General features: G+C 41.5%; 1 protein-coding gene across 1 annotated transcript in view; it reads left to right on the plus strand.

Annotated features, from left to right (window-relative positions):
- Window positions 1–24,424, plus strand: part of LOC138364024 (trichohyalin-like) — a 36,239-nt gene extending 11,815 nt beyond the window's left edge. The window contains exons 6-8 of the mRNA XM_069323460.1: window positions 18,166–18,579; window positions 18,661–19,555; window positions 24,420–24,424. Coding sequence (XP_069179561.1) covers window positions 18,166–18,579; window positions 18,661–19,555; window positions 24,420–24,424 — 1,314 coding nt within the window. The remainder of the gene's footprint in view (window positions 1–18,165; window positions 18,580–18,660; window positions 19,556–24,419) is intronic.
- Window positions 24,425–25,265: the final 841 nt, after the last annotated feature.

The following is a 25,265-nucleotide window of genomic DNA, read 5'->3' on the forward strand; positions in this document are numbered from 1 at the left end:
ATTCAGGTTAGGGGCAAGTTGGGGTCTAATTTCAAACATTAACCTGTCGAGTGTAATCCTCTCAAGAACTTAACACTTAAATGATGTCAGACATGGGGTCTGAAGGCACGAAGAAATCACAGTAATGTGATGTATCAATGAGAAAATGAGTAGGGGCTTGAGAGGAGGATTCGAATCTGTTCTGTGTACTCCCAAGCATCCCAGGCTGGAATTCTTTTGATCATGTTGTGGTACAGTTGTCTAAGGTGTTTGCTTGGGAGTCCTCAGAGCTTAGGTTCGACTCCTCCTCACGGCTTCCACTAATTTTTTCGTATGGGTCAGAATGTTTGTGAATTTGGCTTTGGGTATTATTAGTCGGTATCCAGCGGTCGGGTAAGATACCATGCCTCAGACTTTGATTAATTAGTTCTAGCAGAGGACTATAGTAAGGGAATTGAGGATGTAAGATACAATTGCTTTGCAAACCAGGACAAGAGGTAAGAATTGAAAACGTGTGACGAGTCATGTTGCAATGGTGTTCCATTTAAAGTTGCAAGCCTTAGTAAACGGAAATTTTGACAGTTACGAAAATAGTAGTCAAGGGCATGAGTTGTGAACGAAGTTAAAAGGGAAAATCAAAATGATTCCTGTAGTTTTTAAAAATGTTTCGTACATTAGGGAGTGGAAGTATGGTTTTTCAACTGTAATTTTCATGGCAATATTCTTGAATGAGGGGAAAGGGGAGAAATCGAGAAGAATTAATAAAAAAATCAAATTGATTCGTACAGTAGATAATTTTGTATACTTTAATTAAGGATTAGCAAGAAAGATACAGGAAGCATTAGGCTTAAGTTTCGGGAGGAGAAACGTTTAGGGAAATGTTTCAAATTGATTCGGTTTCAGTGAAGCAAAAAAGGATTTACAAAGGATAAGTGTAAAGGTTACTTCAAGGAAGGGTTTCTAATTGATTCTGTGAAACAATTAAGGTTGACAGATAGTAGATATGCATGTCGAGGTTAGTGCAAGCATGAACGAACGTTTAGGGTGTGTGAAATACAATAACTGTTAGCAATGAATTTTCCCGTACAAGTGCAAAACACCTTCCTGACTGTCTCCCCTTCCATTCACCAGGTGACAAATGGCCACCCCCCCCCCCCCCGGCTCCGCCCACTCTACGCATTTAGTGTAAATAATGTCTATGCATCACTAACTATTCTTACCTAACCTAAATAGTCCTATTGTATGTAAATGAGCGATTTCTGTCTGATACTAACACACAGTATCCCTCGGTACGCCCTGTTAAAGCACCATTCACCTACCAGCGAGCCATCGTCCTGTTGATCCACCATTCATCTAACGGTTCATGCCGTTATCCACCACCTACCTGCTCCTCCATCTAACAGTGACACCTAGCATCTGTTTTTTTTTTAACTAGCGTTAAGAATCATACATTAACGATTCAACCCAACCTAGCTTTCCTAACCTAACCTGTGATGTGTGTGTCATCCAGTGTATTAAGCACCATGTATCATGCTGCATATATTAAAAATGTTGGAAAAAAAAGGTTGAGAAAGTAAATTATATATTTTTAAATGTTAGTGAATATTAAGGATAATCTAATATCAATTATACTGTTAGTTTAGTTCATTTATTATGCACCCCATACCCATCTAGTGGGCGGTAGTGGAAAGGGTTAGAGGCACATAATGGGCTCAGGGACTGAACCCCACAATTCATTTAGCTAAGCAAGTTACAATCTTGATGAGCTAGTTACAAAATTCAATATAAGTCGTCACATCAACAATGGGTTCGAGATCGACCTCAAGTACAGGTTCTAAATTAAGCAACTGACATATGTGGAGAGCTAGTGTCAAAATTTGTTTGTCCTGCACACCGCCCCCCATCCAGTGGGCAGCGGTGGATAGGTTACAATCACTTAGTTACTACCTACAGTTAGCAAACTGGGGATATTTGGCTAAAATTTCTGGTAGCAGATCATTTTGAATGAAATATTGACACATCGCTGGAACATTGGTTATAGAATTGTCTCTAAATTCACGTATCTTTTCGCACTCCATCACATAGTGACGGAGGGTGTGCGAATAATTTTGTTGACAGTTTACATTTGGTCAGGTCTACATCAGCAGATAATGAGAATTCCCAGAGATACTTGTAACCAAGTCTAAGCCGAGCAGCAGTAACATCTAGAAGTCTGCTGATTTTATTGGATGATCCATAGATGTGTGGCTCCTCTTGCATGATAGTATGATGATAGATGGAATTACTGGTGTCAATTTCACTTTGCCTCAGATCTACAAGATCTTGTTGAAGTTCTCGGTGTACTGCTGCTCTCAGATTGCTCATTGACAATCCAAGGTTACACTCAACGGCTCCTTGAAAGGCAGATTCTTTGGCTAACTTATCAGCTCTATCATGCATTCGGACGCCAACATGAGATGGAGACCACATGAAATGGACACTGTTACCATCCTTAATAATTTTGTTGTATTTGTGTCTAGCTTCGGACACGAGCATGTTAGTTATGTCTTAAAGAGTTGAGAGCATTTAAGGATGATAAGGAGTCACTTACAATTAATGTATCAAGTTTGGAGACTTGTACACATTTCAGTGCAAGGATCAAGGCAAATAGTTCAGTCTGAAGGGTAGAGGCCCAGTTGTTTATACGGACTCCCCACTCAAAGTATAGGCCATCGCCCATTGTCAGGACAACTGCACTTCCAGCTGCACCCGTGGTGCGGTGTAGGGAACCATCAGTGTATATAATTTGAGAGAGAGAATGCTCTGTGGACAGAGCATCAATATGGCTTAAGGCGTTGAGCTTTGCCTCAAGACGAAGCTTGGGCTGATCTCTAATTTGCTTCTTGGGTGGAAAGGGAGGGATTAAAACTGGATAGGGTGTAACCTCCCACGGTGCAGGAAAGTGCCGTTGTTGTTTCTCTTGGTACAAATCATGAACCCCATACATTGAGTTGAGTTCCAGTTTTTGTTATCCATTTGGAACAATGCTGATCTTCAATAAAGAAATTCTGGAGGGCTTCTGTGCAAGGATTAGGATGAGTTAGCCTAAGCATTTTTATACCAATTTGACAGTTAATTTCAGTAACACGATCAACAACGCTCAGAATATTAAGTTCCTTTCTCATATTAAGTATCTTTGTGGTACGAGGGCACCCAAGGATTATCCTCAAGGCTTCGTTCTGCAATTTTTCAAGCCCTCCAAGCTTTCTTTCAGGCATCAAAACAAGCAGAGGTGCAGCATAATCCACTAAAGATCTGATGTATGCAAAGTACATCATTTTGACAATTCTGACATTGGCACCATAGCCTGAGTGATAACCTGCAACAGCCTTGAGAGCTCGGAGCCTCTCTTTATACTGACGACAAGTCTGAATACAACAGGACCATACAGTGGCACCTCAAGGCCAAGGTATTTGAATCTGTTTACATAGTCAAGCTGGGAGCCATCAACAGTTGCATCTTGCGAACAGCTCCTCCCTGCCTTGGGTGGGCGCGGATTTAGTATCTTTGTTTTCTCTGCTGAGATAATTAAACCTAGGTCCTGACATGAGTCTAATACAGAGTTAAGAGTGTTCTGCGTGTTAGCATACCCAGTGGTGTGTATCATTATATCAGCATAGCTAATGATGTGGACGTTGGGTTTGCTCGGTATAGAGTTTAACAGCGTGTTTATTAAGATATTAAATAAGGTAGGACTGAGGACACCACCCTGCGGGGTACCTAGTTCAAAGTCTCTTGTTACACTCCTATGCCCCTGGAAAAATACAGATGACTTCCTGTTGGATAAGTAACCCCTGATCCAACAAAAGTCCGACCACCAATATTCATTCTTGCAAGCTCACTCAAGATAACATGTCTATTTGCAATATCAAAGGCAGACTTAAGATCTAGGAAGGTGGTATATGACTTTTCAGTGTGCAGGGTAAGAAAGGTGGTGATGCAATGATGTACACTCCTTCCATGCATGAAGCCATATATCTGGGGGGATAGCATGGTTCTTATTCTATGGAGGAGACGGTTTAGGACCATTCTCTCGAATGTTTTGCAAATGCAGCTAGTAAGGGAAATTGGGCGGAAAGCATTCTCTTGATTTGGCTTGGGAATTGGAATGATTATACTGTTGGTCCAAGAGTTAGGAAGCTCCCCAGTAACATAGCTCATATTATACAGCTCAAGCAGGGGATTCCCTGGTACTAAAGGGAGCAGACGCAATATGTCATAAGTGATACCATCTTCACCGGGGGATGTGGCTTTGCCTTTGTTTAGGGCCGCGAGTAATTCAAACTCAGTAAATGGCACGTTGCATTCATCTTCCTTGTGGAGCATGAAGTCAACGAGCCTTTCTCGATCTCCGTAACCAGCATTTAATCTGAACTGTATGTCTGGGGGAAGATTATTGAAGCTAGAGGTGGTTGCCCAAGCATCGACTAACTCGTTTGCTCTGTGTAGAGGGTGAGGGTGTGCTACTTGGCCGATCTTATCGCCTTTAATTCTTTTAATATCCTTCCATGCCTGGCTGAGGGGGGTGTGAGAGTTGAGACTGTTAACAAAAGTTTCCCAGTTACCTTGCCTGAGCTCTGTCATGCGCTCCCTCGCCTTGGCTAGGGCTTTCTGAAAGAGCTTGAGCATTGCCGGCGTACGTGTTTCCCTATATGCAAGCCCAACTCGTCTGGCAGTGCGTTTCAAAGTACGCAGTTTGGGGTCATTGTAATAGGCATGGCGTTTATTACCTTTCATATCGTTCCGACTATTGGATGGTGCAGGGGGTTGACCTAAAAGGGTCGGCAAACATCTGAATGCTCTGTACTAGACCGTCGTTAAATGTCTGGACTGTGGAGGGATCATAAGTGCTGTACCACTCTGACACATGAGCAACAAAGTCTTCACGTCGAGCAGGAGGAACACTGACCCGTTTGCGTTTGAAAGTCCCACCGGGCAGGATGGTATTTCCTATACATAGAGTAGTCAATCTAGGGTGATGATCTGACAACAAATCTGTTACAATAGACGATGTGCACCAGACGTGAGAGACGTTGAAACCAACACAGAGGTCTAGAATGCCTCCACAAATATGCGTGGGTTCAAGGTCACCCACAATCTGCACATCTTGGTGACTATTTAGTAGCGACAGCAGTTGATTCCCGTTACCGTTACTGAAGCGAGAGCCACCAATGTTCTTGTGTCTAGCATTGTAGTCACCAAGAATGATGGTTGGCTCTCTGACACATTTGCGCAGGAAGTGCCAGTGTGAAAATGGCCAGTAAAATTGTAAACTGAAACTCTAAAAAAATGCATTGACAGGAAATATTAATCACTGATGCGGGAGGGCAGTGATTGATAAGAGTTCTGTCGAGTAGAGAAACTATTGGTCAGCAGACAGTGTTAAGTATTGGCCAACAAGTAGTGACAGTGTGGCTCTCGGCGCTAGTGTAGCTGATTAGTGTGTGAAGTCCCTTTCCGTCAGTTACACGGAGGGGGGGGGGAGGGGAGGGGAGTTGACTAGTAGAGCGACGAGCCTTTGCAACAGCCTACCTCTAAAAGAGGGTTCGGGATAGTTCCTGGGAACGTGACCTGTGACACCTACGAGGAAGCCCAGTAGTGGACGGCTCGGCTGTGAGGAAGCTTGAATGTGAAGCTAATGAGTACCCACTGACACTAACGGAACATGGTGGTTTGAAGGGTGCACCCAACACAGGAGGACAATTAGTGAGGGAGTGACGCCATGGGAGACAGCAGGTGAAGCAGTGCAGAGACGCGGGCCAGAAGCTCCTCTTTGCCTCGGATGATAAGTCAGCAGTTAATAATTAATAATAATATGCACTTCGTCGATGACGTTCGCTCAATGATTTACAAAACACATGTTCAGGGCCATGAGGTTAGCCCCCCATCATGGAAATAAAATGGTAAAAATCTATTTGTCTCATTATGGGACTTGTTTTAAAATGCGCGCCAACGTTTTATCATTCTCTGTATTCCCCACCCCACGAGTCATCACCCCGCCGTGTGGGTAGCCACCCAAGCGGGAGTCTCAGTACCTTAGTGACCATACTCGTGACCGCAGCGCTGTACCCGTGTCTAAACGTGTGCAATTTCCTGTTTTCCTCATTTGTTCTGCCTTTATAAAGACTGAAAATTTACTGTGGTGGATAGTGATCAGTAAGAGAAAATCCATCTCTAATTAAAAAAAAAAAAAAAATATGAAAAAGCTAGAGAGTACTAGCAAGAAACATTGGAAACTCTCACCGACAAAGGTTGACTGTACTTAATGAATTTTCAGGCTGTGACCTTGACACTGCAGAAAGTGAGCGATACCTTTTCTTGCATTTACCTTGCGATGATTTCGGGGCTGAACGTCTGTGGCCCGGTCCTCGACCAGACTTCCTCGTTGCAGGCCTGGTCAACCAGGGTGTTGGACGAGGCTGCTCGCAGCCTGATACATGAATCGCAGCCTGAATGATCAGGTATCCTTTGGAGGTGGTTATGCTCTTGTGAACAGTGCGAGGGTGTCGGCTAGTTATGTCCTTTGTGTAGTGAAAGCATGTTGAACAGTCTCTGGCCTCTGATGTTGATAGTTCTTTGAGTACCTATTGCACCTCTGCTTCTCAACGGGGGTATTCTGCACATAATGCCAGGATTTCTGGTCTCGTGTGGTTTTATTTTTTTGTGCAAGTTTGGGACCAGACCCTCTAATATTTTCAACGTGTAAATAATGTTATGTTGATAGTTAAGTGGCAGAAACGACAGGTGAGGATACGATACAAAATGAATAGTGATATTGATGTGGCTATTGATACAGCCCCACGTGCAGACGATTTATTTACCACTAGAACCCCACATGCCAGTTCTAGTGAAGCCTGGTCTACTGACAACACTGCACCATTTGTTCAGTTTTACTGGAACACCAGGCTTGACTGTACCAGCACCAACCACTACTGGACCACCAGGCTTGACTGTCCCAACACTAACCACTCCTCTGGGATTTATTGTTATTTATTATTAGAGATTTACAGAAGTATTTGGCATATGAAAGAAATTTGTATGCATCACAAATCATGTTCAATGCTTCTCACCTAGTAAAGAATGAGTGGGAAGTGAAAGTAAATGAGCTTGCCAGATATTTGCAATTGACAAAGTTGATGGGAATTGTGACGGTTCCAATGATGTCAATGTTCTGGCAAACTGGTAAAAAGTGGCATGCAGCTTCTTTCAGTTTTTGTATGACTTCAAAGCAATATGTAACGATTGATAAGTATTTTCATACTCATAACAATGGCATTCCCGAAGACAGTACAGACACTCATTAAAGTTAGAACATTAATGGTATATCTAACAAAGTCAAAACTTGCTACATTACTCAAACATCTGTCTGGATGAAGGCACAATGACATGGTGGAGCAGTCTATCTTCCAAAGATTTTAATCCAAATTAACCTGATAAGTATGGAGTAAAGCTGTACATACTGAATCAAAGACTGGTTACATCTTTGATTTTGAAGTATATGCAGGAATTGAGAAGACAACAATTCGAAGGGTTATGAGTTTAATTGCACCACTGAAGAGCAAAGGTTACCATTTGCATAGGGATAACTGCTATAACTCGCTTCAACTTATGGAACAGCTGCTTAAACAGGGTGTGTACACCTGAGGTACTCTCAGATTACAGCATAGTGCACCCAAAGATCTTCAGCTAGAAGCAAAGAGGAAACGGAGTATTAATTAGAGAATCCATAGGAGCCATGATGAGGGTTCGAACCTATGCAGTGGGTGTTCCCCCACACACGCCCTGTTCAACTAGGCCACGACATGGTATAAGGGTTGCAACCTGGAGTTTTACTGAACATACAAGGATTTCCTGAGGCTTCTACTGAAATCGGGGCAGGAGTTCCACACAATCCCCCCCCCCCCCATGCACTCTGGCTCTGTCATCCAGGAATGATCTCCCTCTGACTCTCCTCCTTTAATATAGAGTAATCACACTAACGTAACTGCATCAGTGAGAAAATCCGTAGGAGCTGTGATGAGGGTTCGAACCAGGGCTTGTGCGTGGGAACACCCACTGCATAGGTTCGAATCCTCATCAGGGCCCCTACATATTTTCTCACTGCAGTCACCTTAGTGTGATTACTGTGTGTAGAATATCATGAGTTTTTTTCCACTGGTACGTTAATGAAGACTGTCAAGGCCAAGGAAAGCAAAGATCTTGTGGGGTTTTATTTCAAGAACGATGAATTAGTTGCTAGATTAAAAAGGGACCGTGGTTGGGAGGCATTGAGATTATTTTGTTCAATATCTGAGAGTTTATAAGTTGTCTTGGGGATCTGCGAAATTATAGGCCTAAGAGGTTATCCAGGCTTGTGGGTCTTCACATTAACATTTGCCAAAAAAGTAACGCAATACAAAATAAACTTATTTTCTAATTTTAAGCCTTCAATCACTGTGTTCACTGCATTTGTGAAGAGGTTAACAAGATTTTAAAGATTTTCTGTTTAAGCTGTCCTCAGACCAAGTCCATTCCATCCAGCGGTCGACCCCAGAGATGTATTCATCAATTATAACATGCTGTTTATTCAAAATAGGGACTTTTTCTAATATAAAATCATTTCTTTATTTTATATTAGAAAAAGCCAACATCTCCCGCAACAGACGAATTTAAACTTTACAGAATAAAATATCCCCAAACCTATCAAACCCCCGATTACCTAACCCATACAAATGAGTCACCCCACTCTTGCTGAACATGTAATAACTAATAGCGTGCAGCCACCTTCCTCTTCGCTAATGCAGTGAACAACCTCTTACACTCGCCTTTACACCAATCACCCTAGTCCAAAAGACAATACCAATGTTTTCGGGAGACCAACACAGCCCACCGCTCCCGAAACCGAGCACGAACATCAGGACACTATAGCAAAGTACAGTTCAGTTTCCATCATCGTTCCACTCGCACCTGGCTCAGAGCCAGGTGCGAGCTAAGAGCTAAAGAGCTAAATTTAGCTCAGAGCTCAGAGCTAAATTTAACCAGCACCATACAATGGTCCGAGAAAGCAACTGGTACCGTCCAAACAGATACCACCGACCTTATCTCGTGTGTTTATGTTCACTTATGAACGTAAAACCTATTGAGACGAGAACACTAACCAGAAGACAAAATCGTTAATGCCAATGCACCCCCCCCCCGAATCACATCGCATCCCGAAAACCAAAACACTGCAGAGCCTCAATCACCGCAGGGGACACATTTGCAGGCAAGAGACTGCTACTGTCCCATGCCGACGCGACAGTTAAATTCCCCGTAAGACACCATGGCACGTGTAGCATGTCTAAAAAAAAATTTAAACTTTATCTGCAAAAAAATATCCTCATGTTCCCGCTGCCTAGTCACCTCTGAGGGTGCGTAAATGAATAATAAAGGAATCGCCACCTTCATAAGAGATCTTGACCAACAAAATCCTGCCATCCTAGTCATTTCCGTGTGCAACACCGAACTAGGCGCCTGCTTGGAAAGGAGGATCATCGTACCCCTTTCAACATTTGTACCAGATTTAACAAAACTAAATAATACTCCTCCAACCAATGCAACAAAGCCACACACCGAACATTGTGTTTCTGAACAAGTCACATCAACCCCCTGCCTATGAAGCATAGAGATCAGTTACCATGGAACGCAGCCCGTTGTCATTAATAGAACCACAAGTTAAATGAAGAGTCATCTGAAGTATATATTTACACGTCAGGGCCCGGCCGGTCAGTACGAGCCGAAACTCCATGCAAAGAATCGACAACGGCCTCTGAAAATCTTTCGGGCAACTTGGACAGAAGCACGCCTGGAGGCGGGGCTCAAGGCGTGAAACAGACCCCCCCCCCCCTCCCCGCTTCAAAACTAGATACAAATCATGACTGCCGGCTACAGTCTCAGCACCCTCCACTCCGGCCTACCCACAAGGGGATGCCCACACGTCTGCACCGAGGAGAGAACCTCATGACAACCACTGACCTAAAAGAAGCCGCCACAGACTCCAGCACACCCTGCTCACTGTCCATGGTCTCCAACATTTCGAGAGAATCCTCACGTTCCAGTGAAAACACTTCCATTCCTCGTGCGACGTTCCTGCCCGGGAACGAGAGTCGCTGGAAGAGACAAGCCCTGGAGATGAAGGGGGTGTGGGGAAATCTCCCAACGATTTTCTTATTAAATGATTTATTTTATTAGTTATATTGGAATTTATTAATTCAAAGTGGACTGTGTATTTAAAAATGATCCTGCTAGGGATTTTGCTTTCATAAATTCGGGGGTTTAATACAGCCTATCAATCAAAATTAATCAACTAATTGAAATTTGCTAGAATTGTTAGCCTACTAAATATTACTGGATTAAAGAGAATACAGCTTAGTTATAAAGTAGAATATAGCCTGGTAATAGGCAAGAGACTCCGTCACGTGGGCTGAAACTCATGGTCAAGGCCTTAATGGCGACTGAGAATGCCTCGTGATACACCAAGATAATGTAGTCACTTAACTTCTTCTCGTCTCCCCCTGCTGAATAATGACAAAGTAATAACCAGCAACAAATATATTTGACATAACAAGGAAACAAGAATGTTTAGTTCACGAAACCTCACACTAGAAGATGAATGGGCAACGACATTTCTGCCTGTTCTGGATCCATTATAAAGTCGATTGTGACAAGACGACTAATTGATGAAGATTAAGCCACTCGAGAGGTGGCAGGAGCTGAATAGCCAGTAAGAAGAGAGGGAAGGAGGCACGGGCACAAGTTTATGCCTGTATTTACATGGGATAATGTAAAGAATAAGTTAATTGAAATAATTCTTACCGGTTCTGGGTGGGTAGCCCTGCTCTATAACAAGTCAATTTTTTTTAAGTGATCACTATACTTATCTAATAATTAATTAGCAAAGTTCATAGTCGATAACAGGAGTTGTTGATGCTCGACCACACTGATTTTGCAGAACGATTAATTGCTCACACGAGCGTGTTTGTAGGCTAAGCTGGTCTCAATAGTCTCTTCCCTCCAGTACTCAGGACGTGTTCCCTTGCACAGTTTTAAATCCGTCATTACCGACTTAGGGAAGTAGACATTGAATTCACTTGTAATTAATTTGTATCCAGTCTTGGAGAATACTTTATCTTATTTGTTTCCAAGAATGGTGTTTTTATGATGTGTTATGGATAAATATTCTTCAGGTGATGTGGCAAATATCCCATTTTGTCTGAGAAGCCATGAAACCCATTTTCTTTTAACGATTATCTTAGAAAAATTAGTGTAGTAGTTGGTTTAGTATTTTCCTAACATAACTGCATTTGCTGGGTGCAGTGTGTTAGTATTTAGTGTCGAAAATTCCAGCATAATTCTGGGGAGGAGGAGAGTAACAAGGGTTGGAGCTCCCTTTTTAGGAATTGCAAAACCTTCATTGCCCTCCTTCAGAATTATAGTATTTGTTTAAATTTGCAATGTTGCACAGCAGTCATTTCAGGACAGTGGGGTGGGGAGTCTCTGGGTGACATCCTTTCCTGCTAGCTATGAGGGAATTAGTTTTTCTAAGGTTTTGAGACTAGTTGTACAACTTCACTTCACTTTCACTATTCTCATGATACCCTGACTGTCTGAATACAGACTATACCGCCTAGAGGCCATTCTGAACGTGGATGGTCGCTGTCAATCAGAACATCACCAGATTTTAAGTTTTTTTTATTGTAGGGGTTAATTGTTGATATTCCCATAGTTGTTATTCTCCCATACTCATTATCCTCCTATAGTCATTATTCTCCTGTAGTAGTCATTCTCCCTAGGAGCAGTTCGGTATTCTAGAGTCCAAACGTCATTCCACCGACTTACTACTCCTGACAGATGATTGTAGCTCTTAAGTCACTATGACATGCGACGGATCTTCTCTCTCATGTATGTGAGGGATGCTAGAGATTTACGAAGACTTCCATACATCAGATTAGATAGACTTAATGGCTTACCTGCGAAAGATCGTAAGAGGTTGGTCAGTGGTCTGTTATTGACCCGAGAATCAATTTCGGTGACCGGTGTAAAGCTCGTGTAGATCAAACTTTTGTGGTGGAGGGTTTTCCTTGGACAGCATTTGACTGTTCACACCATCCGCTTGTAGAAGCCTCCGTGCCATTGTCTTCTAGGGGATGTGAACTTCTAGTGGCACTACTGTTGATTTAAGGCAATACATACAACTGGGTGATTCCAGACTTCCCTCAGACATGCTTCCCCTGCAACAAAGTTCCACTGAGATCACTAACTTGGGGCAGGATCGACGCCCATCAAACCTACGGTAAACATGTATAAATGCCTCCACACATGTCTGGGGTCTCTACAGAGTATTAGGGATGTAATTTTGGAGATGAATATAGCCTCTGCGATTAGATTAATGAAGCGGTGTAGCTAATGAATTAATGTATGTTATGATATGTAATGAACAATGTATGTTAAAGTATAAGTGAGCATATATGAGTATCTTATGTTCTGATCTTTGAGTATGTTATTCCCAAATGTATTGCTTTGAATTTGCCTAAGAGACAATTCACACCACCATGGAAGGATTGTAATGTAGATGTAGTAATTATTCCCCGGCAAAAGAACAAAGTATGTACGAGATAGCAGAGCTGAGAGCAACATATAACAGTGTAATTAGAGAATTACCTACAGAAAACACATATATTGCAATGGAATAGTAGCTAGGGATCTCTAGCAAAAACTGCCACTGCTCTACCTGTTGTTAAGGTTAACATACCTCGAGTTTTGCAGATTAAGAAGCAAATAAAAAAACAATATTCCCATCACGTCACCAGAGCCAAAGTAGCAGAAGGAAGACTCACTGTGATATAATACGAACAAGACACTGTGCATCCCCCTCTTTCAAACCTGGCAAAGAAAGAGACATTGTATTAGCCATACACAGACTGACTTGGTTACAAGTGCTGCTGAAAGGTACTAAACTCAATAGTTAAAGCGTGTCATATCTATGGGACAGAGGCAGGGACACCACTATTGCATTACTTATTGAAATGTGAAGCAACTGAAGCCCAGTGCACCAAACTTAACATTAATCCAATGAGAGCAGCTGCATTAGACTCAAAATTCACAGCGACTACAATGCAGTTGAATAATGGGACACTAGTTAACACTATACATCTATATTTGCCACCAAGGTAATGTTATCAAAACATGACTAAAACCAGTGCACTAAAACATAAGCAGTAAAAAAAATGAAAAGGAGGAAACCACACCTCCATTTAAAACTTTGACACATAACACAGTAACAAGGTTATTGTGAATAACTGATCTCAATTACAGGCTCACTATAGCATGTGCTACATGGACATTTAGTTCTGAGTAGCTAAATCTAAAACAACGGCAACAACAGCTAAGGATGTGGAAAGGCAGGATGCAGTTTTTATTAGGGAGTACATATCGGCACTGTATATACTGTTATTGAACACTGCTTAACTGACAATGTCTCTTCAATGCAGGTTGAACTTAAAACTGAATTAGCAGGATTACAGGAAGTAGTGAAATGTAGTAAAAAAAAATTTCATATGTAGACAGTAGAGGAGCGTTGGAGTCTTTAAATAGCAAACGAGCAGTATACCAGAATATTGTAATAGTGTATAGAGAATGTAAAGTCTTTAGAAAAAATGGTTATAATATAAGATTTACATGACTCCCTTCACATATGGAAATATTGGTGAATGAGGCAGTTGATGTGATAGCGAAGAGAGCCTCAGAAAAACTCTTGTCCATGTTGTATGTCATAAAACTTTGAAACGGTCATGAATCAAGATGATCCAAGAGGATGAATAAAAAGTAAAGGGAACGGCTATTGTGGACAGCAGTAACACACTTAAGCATTATGCGCCCTTCACTTATGGTAGAAGAAAGTTTGAAAAGATTCACTTTACATAAGATTAAGAGTAGGATACAAATGTGTTTTGTATTACGGTTTTGTCAGTGAAATAGATAAGGAGTGTAAATTATGTAGTATGCCACACTCCCATACCTTAGATCATTGTATTAGTGTCAACGTAATAACTAAATAAGGAAATAAGTAGTGTAGCACATCAAATTGTTTAGATGTGATAATAGTGTGATATAGAATACTTTGGATTTACAAACACTGCCCCAAGAGTGTAACACTTACATGCTGTGTTTACTTTATTAACCTGCAATGTAAAATGTGATTCTTGTATTTTGATTCGTGGATTTGTGTGCCTGTTGAGAGACTTAAAATAGTGTAGAAATAGCGTAAGCTACTTTATCCCTTTGAGATGTATTTTATTGTTTCTATAAATGTACTTAAACCATTTTGAGAACGCACAGTTTGAACAAAGTTTCCCCCAATTGCGTGCGTTTCAGCTCTACTATCTCAAGTCATACAACATAAAAAGCTTCAATTATTTTTCATCTTTTTTTCTTGGAACTCCCCTGTTGAACTAGGTTTATTTTTTTTTTAGCATTCCTATGACGTTCAAAAAAATTGTCCTTCTTGTGTTGTGCTTGAACATTTTGCAAATGTTGTCTTCAACTTTTATGGTTTCATAGAATCATTTGGCGAAGCTTCGATGCAAATAACACAGACGTCTTTTTTCTCCATTGATGATGATGGACGTGAATTCACATTAAACATGAGGTGTCGTAGGCTCTCTGACACACATGATAGGCTTCAATGTATCTAAAACACAAGAATAATTCACTGTATTATTAAATTTATAATATAAAAAACTTTTCTGTGCAAACAGCGAGGCGGACTTTGTACACTATCCAAAAGAGACTTGGGTCAAACTATCAGCCAACCAAATTAAGGGACGTCCTCTAAGTAAGGAATTATACGGCTACATTGGTAGTATTACGACAAACGCAGTCAACTGATTCCGATATTACCTGACAATTGGCTACCTGAACGCCAGAGCGTTGTCAGGTAGCCAATAAGTGTACCGGGTTAGAGAGTTAGTCAGGTGGTGGGGGTGAGTGTCTGAGGGCTTGCCATGGCCTTGTTTGTAGTGCCATCAAGTTTTGTGGGAAATGTATGGAGTTAAACGGCCGTTTGAGTGCCGTAAGGTTTCTACCAACAGGGATCGCACATCTAAGCTGGTATTGTTGTGTATTACATTAGTATGGGCCAATAGGCCTCTGCAGTTACCTTCATTCTTAAACACACGCTGACTAATATATACAAACTCGCTTATTCATCGATTGATTGACAGTGAGTCAAGTTTTTTTTTATATCAACTGTGTATTTGAATGGATTTAAACCAGTTTCTCAACATGGAGTATATGACCCACATGGGGGCAAAAATGGAAACTGGGTTGTGATATATTAGTAAGCGCCATTTTCTTTGCTCTATATGAGAGGGAGGAGGGGGTTAATTTTGACATTATTATAAAAGGTGAACCATTGGTTTGAACTTTAAATGTCATGGCTCAGTGACAAGCACAGGTGAAATTGTTATTATCGGACAGTCAGTTGTGTCGCTGAAAGCAAGTTTATATTATTTTCAACTTGATTTTGCTAAGCCAGCTAACTCTAAAACTTAACCCCCTCCATCCCCCCCTCCCTGAACTAAAAAAAAAAAAATCCATGAGGGAATTACCCGTGAACTAAACATTTTATTACACTCGATAATTTACGTTTGAGCCATATACATAATAAACGACATTTATAGGTATGAAGTAATTGTATCATGTATATATTCAAGCACGTATTAATATCATGGATCAAAATCATTTCAAGGTGATGTAGATAGGCTTCCAAAATTATCAAAAACACCGGTAGATAGTTTAATACTGACAAAAGTAAGGTTATGAGGCTAGGTAATGATTATAGTCACAGGATATCAGAGGGAAGGTGATGAGATTGAGAAAGGAATCTTGGTCATAATTAGTAAGAACTATAAGCAAAAAAATCTATGCATAACTGTTTGAAATAAGGCAAAAAGACCCTGGGAATATTTCTAGAAGCGTTAGCAATAAAACACCTTGTGTTTTTCTGCAGCTGTAACTAGCTAGTTAGGCTCATTTAGATTATGAAGTTCAGTTTTGGTAGCCGTACTATAGAACGCGTCATGCATAGAATGACAATGTTAACCCCACGAATTAGGAACCTTCCATGTGGAAAAAGATTGTTAAAGCTTAATTCATTATCTAGAAAGGCGAAGAGTTAGGAGGTGGCCCTGATTGAAGTGTACAAGTTAAACTGTTTGAGACAAAGTACATCTTACAGGGATAGAGTTGCTTAGGGTATTTCTACCCCATTCCCCCAAGCGTACAAGCTGAAGAACGGGCATAACGAGGTTAAGGTATAAAATACATAAACACTTAATAGAATACGAAACAATGGATGAAAATTAGCTAAGTTTAGATTTAGGAAAGACCTGGATAAATGCTGGTTTGGTAACAGGGTTGTTGATTTGTGGAACAAATATACCGGATAATATAAGAGATGTAGGGTTCCTTGATTGTTTCAAGCGTAGGTTAGACGTATATGAATGACTGAATATAAATGAAAGCTGCCATGCGAGGGCCAATATCCTTGATTTTTGTGTTCTTAAAGCAGACGTGGATTGTTTTACCGATCGTTTCAACCGTTAACAGGAGCTGCCCTTAATGTCCAAATATGTTTTCTACTGTTCTGATGCTAGAAAGAATAATAATGGCAGAAGTTAATAATTATAATAATAATAATCACGAAATAATGGAACCAAATTAGACCATTTTCGAACTAGAAAAAATAATAAATTATGGTTTGTGAATTAGTTTGTAGATTAATAATACAAACTCAGGGCAATGTTGGTTAGCAACCAAAGTGTCCTCTTGAATAATGCATCACATTTTAACGTCAAAATTCCAAACAGCAATTTAGTTCATCATTTTATGTCCGTCGTGGCAACTCTAGAGGACGGGCTGATGTAACCGGCGTGTGACTGCTGAAGTGATTCAAGTGTATGTTAGTGTTTATTATTAGTCTTGAGTACATTATAAACAAACTACCAAGACTGGATGTGTTGATCAAAGGCTGTTTCAGCGTCTATGTATTTCGTTATGACCTCATTGTAAATATCAAATAAGACTGCTCATTAATTTTAGTTTGGTTTCATAATTGTTGTTCTAGTGCAATGAAAATTTATTGACATGTTAAATTTAAAGAGGGCTGCAACTGGTTCAAGTTTCAGCATCGCAGCCTAAATAGAGGGAGAAAAAAATTTGTTTTAACCATTTTTTAACATGTTTTAAAGTTGAAATAAATGCAAATATCAACCGAAATCATTTCTATGATACTCGGCTATCACATTACTATATAATAAAGGTTGTCTTGTAACATTACTATCCCAAATGTATTTAGTGCAATAATACAAATTTTCAAAGTTCACAAAAAAAATGCTGCAACAAAATGTTTACAAATATTTATAAAATCAATAAATGATCTTAGGAAAAAAATAATAATAGTTTTTAGAGGCATAGACTCTACATATAATGTGCAAGTTTCATGTAAATTGAATAATAAATAAAAAAGGTTATTCAACCATGTAGTTGCAAATTGCTTACCTGTAGAAAATCAAGGTCAAAGTTCAGCCACCTGTGGCTGAGGTTGATGAACGACCAATTTCAATCAAAATTACCACCCTTGTAGATTGGCATTCCTTCAGTAAGGTGTGGAAGTTCCATGAAGATCGCCTGATAAAAAAAAAACATAAAACAAATTTAATTTAAAAAAAAATAAAAAAAAAAGACAGCAGCTTTATATTTACAATTATTTATGATGTAATATCAAAATATAAAAAATAAAACATACTAACCTAATTGGTCTGTAATATGCAACATCAAGAGGGAGAACGTCTGGAGTTGCAGGTCTAAGATCTTGAGTGGCAGGTGCCGCAGGTGTGGCAGGTGCCGCAGGAGGTGTGGTAGGTGCCGCAGGAGGTGTGGTAGGTGCCGCAGGTGGTGTGGCAGGTGCCGCAGGTGTGGCAGGTGCCGCAGGAGGTGTGGCAGGTGCCGCAGGAGGTGTGGCAGGTGCCGCAGGAGGTGTGGCAGGTGCCGCAGGAGGTGTGGCAGGTGCCGCAGGAGGTGTGGCAGGTGCCGCAGGAGGTGTGGCAGGTGCCGCAGGAGGTGTGGCAGGTGCCGCAGGAGGTGTGGCAGGTGCCGCAGGAGGTGTGGCAGGTGCCGCAGGAGGTGTGGCAGGTGCCGCGGCAGGAGGTGCGGCAGGTGCCGCGGCAGGTGCCGCGGCAGGAGGTGCGGCAGGTGCCGCGGCAGGAGGTGCGGCAGGTGCCGCGGCAGGAGGTGCGGCAGGTGCCGCGGCAGGAGGTGCGGCAGGTGCCGCGGCAGGAGGTGCGGCAGGTGCCGCGGCAGGAGGTGCGGCAGGTGCCGCGGCAGGAGGTGCGGCAGGTGCCGCGGCAGGAGGTGCGGCAGGTGCCGCGGCAGGAGGTGCGGCAGGTGCCGCGGCAGGAGGTGCGGCAGGTGCCGCGGCAGGTGTGGCAGGTGCCGCAGGAGGTGTGGCAGGTGCCGCAGGAGGTGTGGCAGGTGCCGCAGGAGGTGTGGCAGGTGCCGTGGCAGGTGCCGCAGGTGCCGTGGCAGGTGCCGCAGGTGCCGTGGCAGGTGCGGCAGGTGCCGCAGGAGGTGCGGCAGGTGCCGCAGGAGGTGCGGCAGGTGCCGCAGGAGGTGCGGCAGGTGCCGCAGGAGGTGCGGCAGGTGCCGCGGCAGGTGCGGCAGGTGCCGCGGCAGGTGCCGCGGCAGGTGCCGCGGCAGGAGGTGCCGCAGGAGGTGCGGCAGGAGGTGCCGCAGGAGGTGCGGCAGGAGGTGCCGCAGGAGGTGCGGCAGGAGGTGCCGCAGGAGGTGCCGCAGGAGGTGCCGCAGGAGGTGCGGCAGGAGGTGCCGCAGGTGCCGCCGCAGGAGGTGCCGCAGGAGGTGCCGCAGGTGGTGCCGCAGGAGGTGCGGCAGGAGGTGCCGCAGGTGCCGCGGCAGGAGGTGCGGCAGGTGCCGCGGCAGGAGGTGCGGCAGGTGCCGCGGCAGGAGGTGCGGCAGGTGCCGCGGCAGGAGGTGCGGCAGGTGCCGCGGCAGGAGGTGCGGCAGGTGCCGCGGCAGGAGGTGCGGCAGGTGCCGCGGCAGGAGGTGCGGCAGGTGCCGCGGCAGGAGGTGCGGCAGGTGCCGCGGCAGGAGGTGCGGCAGGTGCCGCGGCAGGAGGTGCGGCAGGTGCCGCGGCAGGAGGTGCGGCAGGTGCCGCGGCAGGAGGTGCGGCAGGTGCCGCGGCAGGAGGTGCGGCAGGTGCCGCGGCAGGAGGTGCGGCAGGTGCCGCGGCAGGAGGTGCGGCAGGTGCCGCGGCAGGAGGTGCGGCAGGTGCCGCGGCAGGAGGTGCGGCAGGTGCCGCGGCAGGAGGTGCGGCAGGTGCCGCGGCAGGAGGTGCGGCAGGTGCCGCGGCAGGAGGTGCGGCAGGTGCCGCGGCAGGAGGTGCGGCAGGTGCCGCGGCAGGAGGTGCGGCAGGTGCCGCGGCAGGAGGTGCGGCAGGTCACAGGTAACTTTTTTTTTCTGGGAAATATCCCGCGTGTAAGCCAGGGTTTTCAGGTAAATTTTGTGTCACAGATTTTAGAAGTATGGAATTCTTATGAGAAAAATAATTTCCGAGACTTAGAAGTTTGTTAAGGCCTTATGGGAGAAATTCAAATATCGTGTGTAGCGCTTTAGGGTTTCCAGGAGAACTCTACGGACATATTTTACATGTTTTCAACTTACAAAAATCGTCTATGTAAGCCTTAGTTTTCAGGTAAATTTAGAAAATCACCTTTGTAAGTCAGGGTTTTCAGGTCTCGTACCTCACACCCCCTCCCTCCCCCCTTACCTCGCAATCTCTCGCGTCACCTTTATTTACCTTACGCCCGGCCAGCCAGACGCTTCTTGTAGGTCGCCTCCTATCATATCTTATCTTATCTTCTCCATAATATCTGGACCGTCCCTCCTCTCTCTCTCTCCTCTTCATATTATTCTCTCTTCCTATTTTTTCTGACATAATAATGTTTTATTCCTTTTTCATTAACCAGTCAGTTTTATACAAATCAACCGAAGCATCTCAATGTAACCTTTAATACTGAAACTGTCTCAGAGACTGACTAAGCTGGCCCTAGCTACCTGCCCCAGGCTATCTGCCCGAGGCAAACATCACCTGATTACCTGCCCTGTCATCTACCAGTCATTGTCAGCGTTCGCCACCGTAATAATTTATATATATACATTAGGCGTTAATAAAACTTATTTATTTATTTATAATTTATTTAGTCATCTAATTCTTAGTTTACACAATTTATAATAAACTATTCAGTTAGCCCGAAGTTCTAAGAAGCTCACTCCTCAATCCGCTTGTATAATATCCGTCCTATTCACTCTTCATCTCTGTAAATAAAGAATAACAGTTTCAGATAGCATTTACACATGTACAATATTTATCAGACACATAAAACCTCTAAACAAATGTACTCACCATTTTCCGTTAGATAATTTGTTATAGCCTCATTCAGCCAGTCGTCTCCAAGCACATTTTCCAACAAATATCGCTCTTATCATAACACAGCGTTTCATAGCAGCTCGGCATATTTTTAAATAAAGCATAAGATAGCCTCATTACGTTCCTATCATTCTGCATATATTCTCCGTAAGTAAAACTAGTTTCAAACAGCTTTATTGCAGTTTTTAGATCCTTGTTTGAAAGATGGTAACAGAAAAACATCGCATATAGCCCGCATACGTAAGTATTTAAACTCTGAAGTCTCTCTGTAAACGTGTATACATCAGTCTTTAATAATTTAAAAACTCCGAAATGTATGGCGAATACACATTTATTCCATATGAATCGAGTATAACTATTTTCCGTTTAGATTTATATACAGCAATCCAGTGACCCATTACTTCCTTAGTCTCTTCCTAAGGTATTTATTATAAACATAATCGGTTTATCCCGTATTTGCTTCATTATTCTATATATATCCGTCGCTAAATAGCATCCAATATATTTAGCTTTACTACCTTTCATATCGTTCAATGCCGTATTAATTTGTTTGCAGTTCATGCTCTTGTATCACACACAACTCGCCTATCGGAATAAATTCTCAATACTCCCGTTGTAATTCCGAATAAAATAACTATTTGATTTCGCTGGAACAGCAAATTCTAATGTAATTCTCAGGTTGCCCGAAGCCTCTATAGGAAGGGTATCTCTCAATTCCTCAGGCGTTAGTCTAAATGCCAGTAACGTTCTTCCTTTTATAAATGAATTATATGTCAAGGTATTGCAAGCATTAAAGCCTACTGTATTTTGAGTCTCGTAGTATAGTTTCGAGCATTTATTCGGGAACTTGCAAGTTATATTAAATAAGTTTGTCCCATCACGTGTAATATATACATTAGATAAATCGCAGTGATCGAAATAAAGTGGATTAAGTGTATACGCTCCTGATATTGCTTCCATATCCATCATCATAATAAATAATTTATCTGGGATAATGCTCCCCCATGGCTGGTCAATACTTAATCTCTGCTGCCCATTACCGAGAATGAACGTCTTGTGGAGTGTCTTATCAAACGTATATGTAACTGGCGTATTTTGTTCAGCCAGAGCTCTATTAATAGCCTCCAATCCAGATGCAAATGGAGTTATCCGATCAATCCACATTCTAGCTAGTTTTATGTTAAACTTATATCCAGATTCAATACTGTTTATAACCCACGGATCACTGTTAAGTTCTAATCTCAAACGAATATCAATTCCATCCAAAAGATATTCGCTCAAAGTTGTAATGTCCAATAGCAGTTTAAAGCAACAATTTACTCCCTCAGTTTTTAACTTTACAAATCTAGATTTAAGGTCTTCTGAGGCATTCTTAAAATAATCTACATCATATTTTTCAGGAAAAACATCATTATAGAAATACGTCAGTTCTTTAAATCTTTCAGCTTTACATTCAGAAAGCGTCGTCATTAGCTTTACATATGATAAATATGAAAATAGTGAATTAGTTTCCACCACTTGCTCATTTAAATAAACAGTTACAGCTTTAAACATTGTCTGGGACAAACCATTGACTAATGATGCATTTTTAATATCCGCTAAAGCCGTAATTCCGTCAGGTCCCGTTAATTCAACCATCAGTTCTAGCGTCAAGCTCGAAAGATCAATAAATTGCCCCTTAACTCCCGGGATACGAAATTCAATATAAGAGTCTTTAAATTTATTGTTAATACTTGAATTCACAGGTAAAATATCCTGTGTCTGTCTTGAAAATATCGTACTTTCAACCATTCTATGCGGATTAACTTTAGGAAAGCCATCGCTTATAGCAGCTGTATAATTTTCTAAAGGAACTTGCAATGCTGCACTAGGAGCATTTACACTCATCATGTCTGTGTCTAGCATACAACTAGTACTGTTTTTATGAAAACACATCTTTATATCTATCCATTTTCTTTATAAAGGCAGGTCTTTTCGTTTTTCTTTTCGTTATTCGGCCACCTGTTAACAATTTAGGACCTATACTTTTCAATGTTTCCATACCGCGTTTTCTAATTGAATCTTTCAAAGTACCTTGACCAGCATTTATATCCTGCAGAACATTGTCCCATTGTCAATGCTGCTGGCATGATAGTTTTTAATAGGAAAGGAGTTGCTCTACGAGCTAGACCAGTTAAGAAACTTAATATTCCACCTCCTCTTAAATGTCTTCTATCAAAAACAGTAATATCGCCCAGTGCTCCACCTCTCTTCCCTCGAGGAGCGATAAATCGCCCTACCTCGTCAACAGACAGCGGTACAAACCCGACCCTCATGTTTAAACAGGCCAAGAGAGAATGATAAACTCCCTCTACTCATGCCATTATATATCAACGGGTCTAATATGTAATATTGCAATCGTACATCCATCCTTTTCAAAATATACAGGCTCCCCATCTTGATCTGTTAATCTAATACTGATGCCATCAATATTAGTCGTATTTAAAGGTTTATATAATTTCCTGTGTGTTACATTACTTTGAAACGAAACAACATCCAAGATATTTACAATCTGATTACCAAACATGGTGGGCTGCACCTTATCACAATATACACACAAGAAATCTATACGGCCTCCTGGCCTAGGATGATAATAGCAAGTATCTTGTACAGATAACCTGTTATTAGGTAGCTTATTCATAATAAAAATATCATAGGCTTTACCTACTTCAGCTCCAATAACTTTACATATATTTCGACCGAAAGATAAAGAAATTCGAACAACTAATTTTCCATCCTTTGTAATAAATAATTTTAACAACTTCTCACTAAATGCTGCATTAAACTTAATTCGATTAATACTCGAATCATATTTCATATAAACGTCCCCGTGATCTGGGAAATTATAATTAAGTACGGGTCCTATAAAACTCGGTGAACCTTTTGAAAATATAGTAGAAATTTCTCTATTTAAAATAGTCGTTAGCTCTATGCAATTATCACTGGCTAAAATATCCGACTTTAAAGTGAAAGATGTATTCACCGTACTCAAATCAGATAAATTTTTATTAGACACTAGAAGTTGAACTGAAATAAAACTTTCCGGGTCATTCCTCCTAACAGCGAAATAAGATGGAGGCAGGAATATATTCTTCAGGCACACCTCATAAGCTTTATTCGGGTCTAAAGGCAGCTGATTATGTAATCTATTTTCAAAAGCATTGGGAGCATTATTTTTAAATACATCAGTATCAGAGTTACTCGCTGCATATATAACGTAACTATCCATCCTGTAGACTAATAGTAAATGATAAAAATAAACAGAAACTCGCCTTAATATGATATCCAGGTAGACTCTCCTTCATCTCCAGCCTTGATATTCCTCTTCAAACTTGGAGGAGAAAACACTTGATTTTTCGCATCTACATTTCTAAATAAATTCTTAGGTGTAGAGGTCAAAGAGAAAAACAACTTTGCTATTGGCAGTTTATCTTCTGGGAATAACAATTTCGGAGTGCACATCCTGCCTAAAACGTCAACAATATTGATCCCAGTAACTGGTGATGTAATGTTCCCTTCCTCATCCCACTTTACAAGTCCAGTTGTATTAAAATAATTTAACAAGGAGACAGCAAAATCATAATCCTTAAGCTTTAATCTTAAGTCTATCAAGTGTTGTATAACAGGATTTGTTCTCACTGTCATCGTAGGCTTCTCAACACTTACTGCCGTAGGCTTCTGTTGATCAATAGCTTTTCGTGGTACAAGATAGAATTCTTTCATTATTCCTTATTAAATAGCCTTGAAATGAAATTTATAGCTATGGGAAGTAAAATGCCCAATAAATTACCTCCTCTTTTACTTGTTAATGTCTTTGAGTGAAATAGCCTTCTTCTTACAGGCTAATGTATGGAGTAGAGCTCTATATTTAGAAAGTCTCTTTAAAATAGGCTTCCCAACTTCAATTTTATTTTTTAAGAAATTATTAAATATTTCTGATAAGCAAAGTATATGTTCCTTTTTAAGTCTTAATTAACTTTTTCCTAGAATTATAACCTAATCTAGCTAATAGTTCAATAAATTCACGATACTTGCTAACTAAGGGCTGCTTCTTCATAGTTTCTTCACGTCATCTGAATTCACCCACTGATCAAATGAACTGTCGTAACCGACGTATCTAACTTTATATAAAGTAGTATTACCAACTTTACGTTTACTTATAATTCTCTCAATTTCAAATGTATCTGACAAGTAGGTGGGAGTCAACTCCTCTCTATAAAATCCGCCTTCTATAAGTCTATTATTTAAGTCCTTTAGATAATATAAAGGCACGGGTTGTTTAGTATCAATTTGAGCAATTGTAAATATTTCCTTAGTGTTCTGTTGATGAAAACCTCTTTTGAACTTTGAAATACGATTAGATAAGGCAAGCCGTACTGTATCTCCTACAGACAGATGATTACTGATGCGTGGCTTAGTCTGCTGCTCTCCTTTATACATGAGCTTAAATTGCCTAGTCACATCTTGAGGCGAAGATAAAGCATGTACATCAATAGGTATTTTCCCCTTTAATCCTCTATGTGGTGTTCTATTATACGTTTTAACCATATCAGGTAAAACATTTATATAGGTTAAGGTGTTATAAGCCGTTAAATATTTATATATCTTAGTTTTCAATGTTCTTATAAATCTCTCTGCAATGCTGGCTTTAGTTTCCTGGGAAAATACACTGTACAGATCAATGTTT

This window comes from Procambarus clarkii, chromosome 12, assembly GCF_040958095.1.
Source record: "Procambarus clarkii isolate CNS0578487 chromosome 12, FALCON_Pclarkii_2.0, whole genome shotgun sequence".
NCBI lineage: Eukaryota > Metazoa > Arthropoda > Malacostraca > Decapoda > Cambaridae > Procambarus > Procambarus clarkii.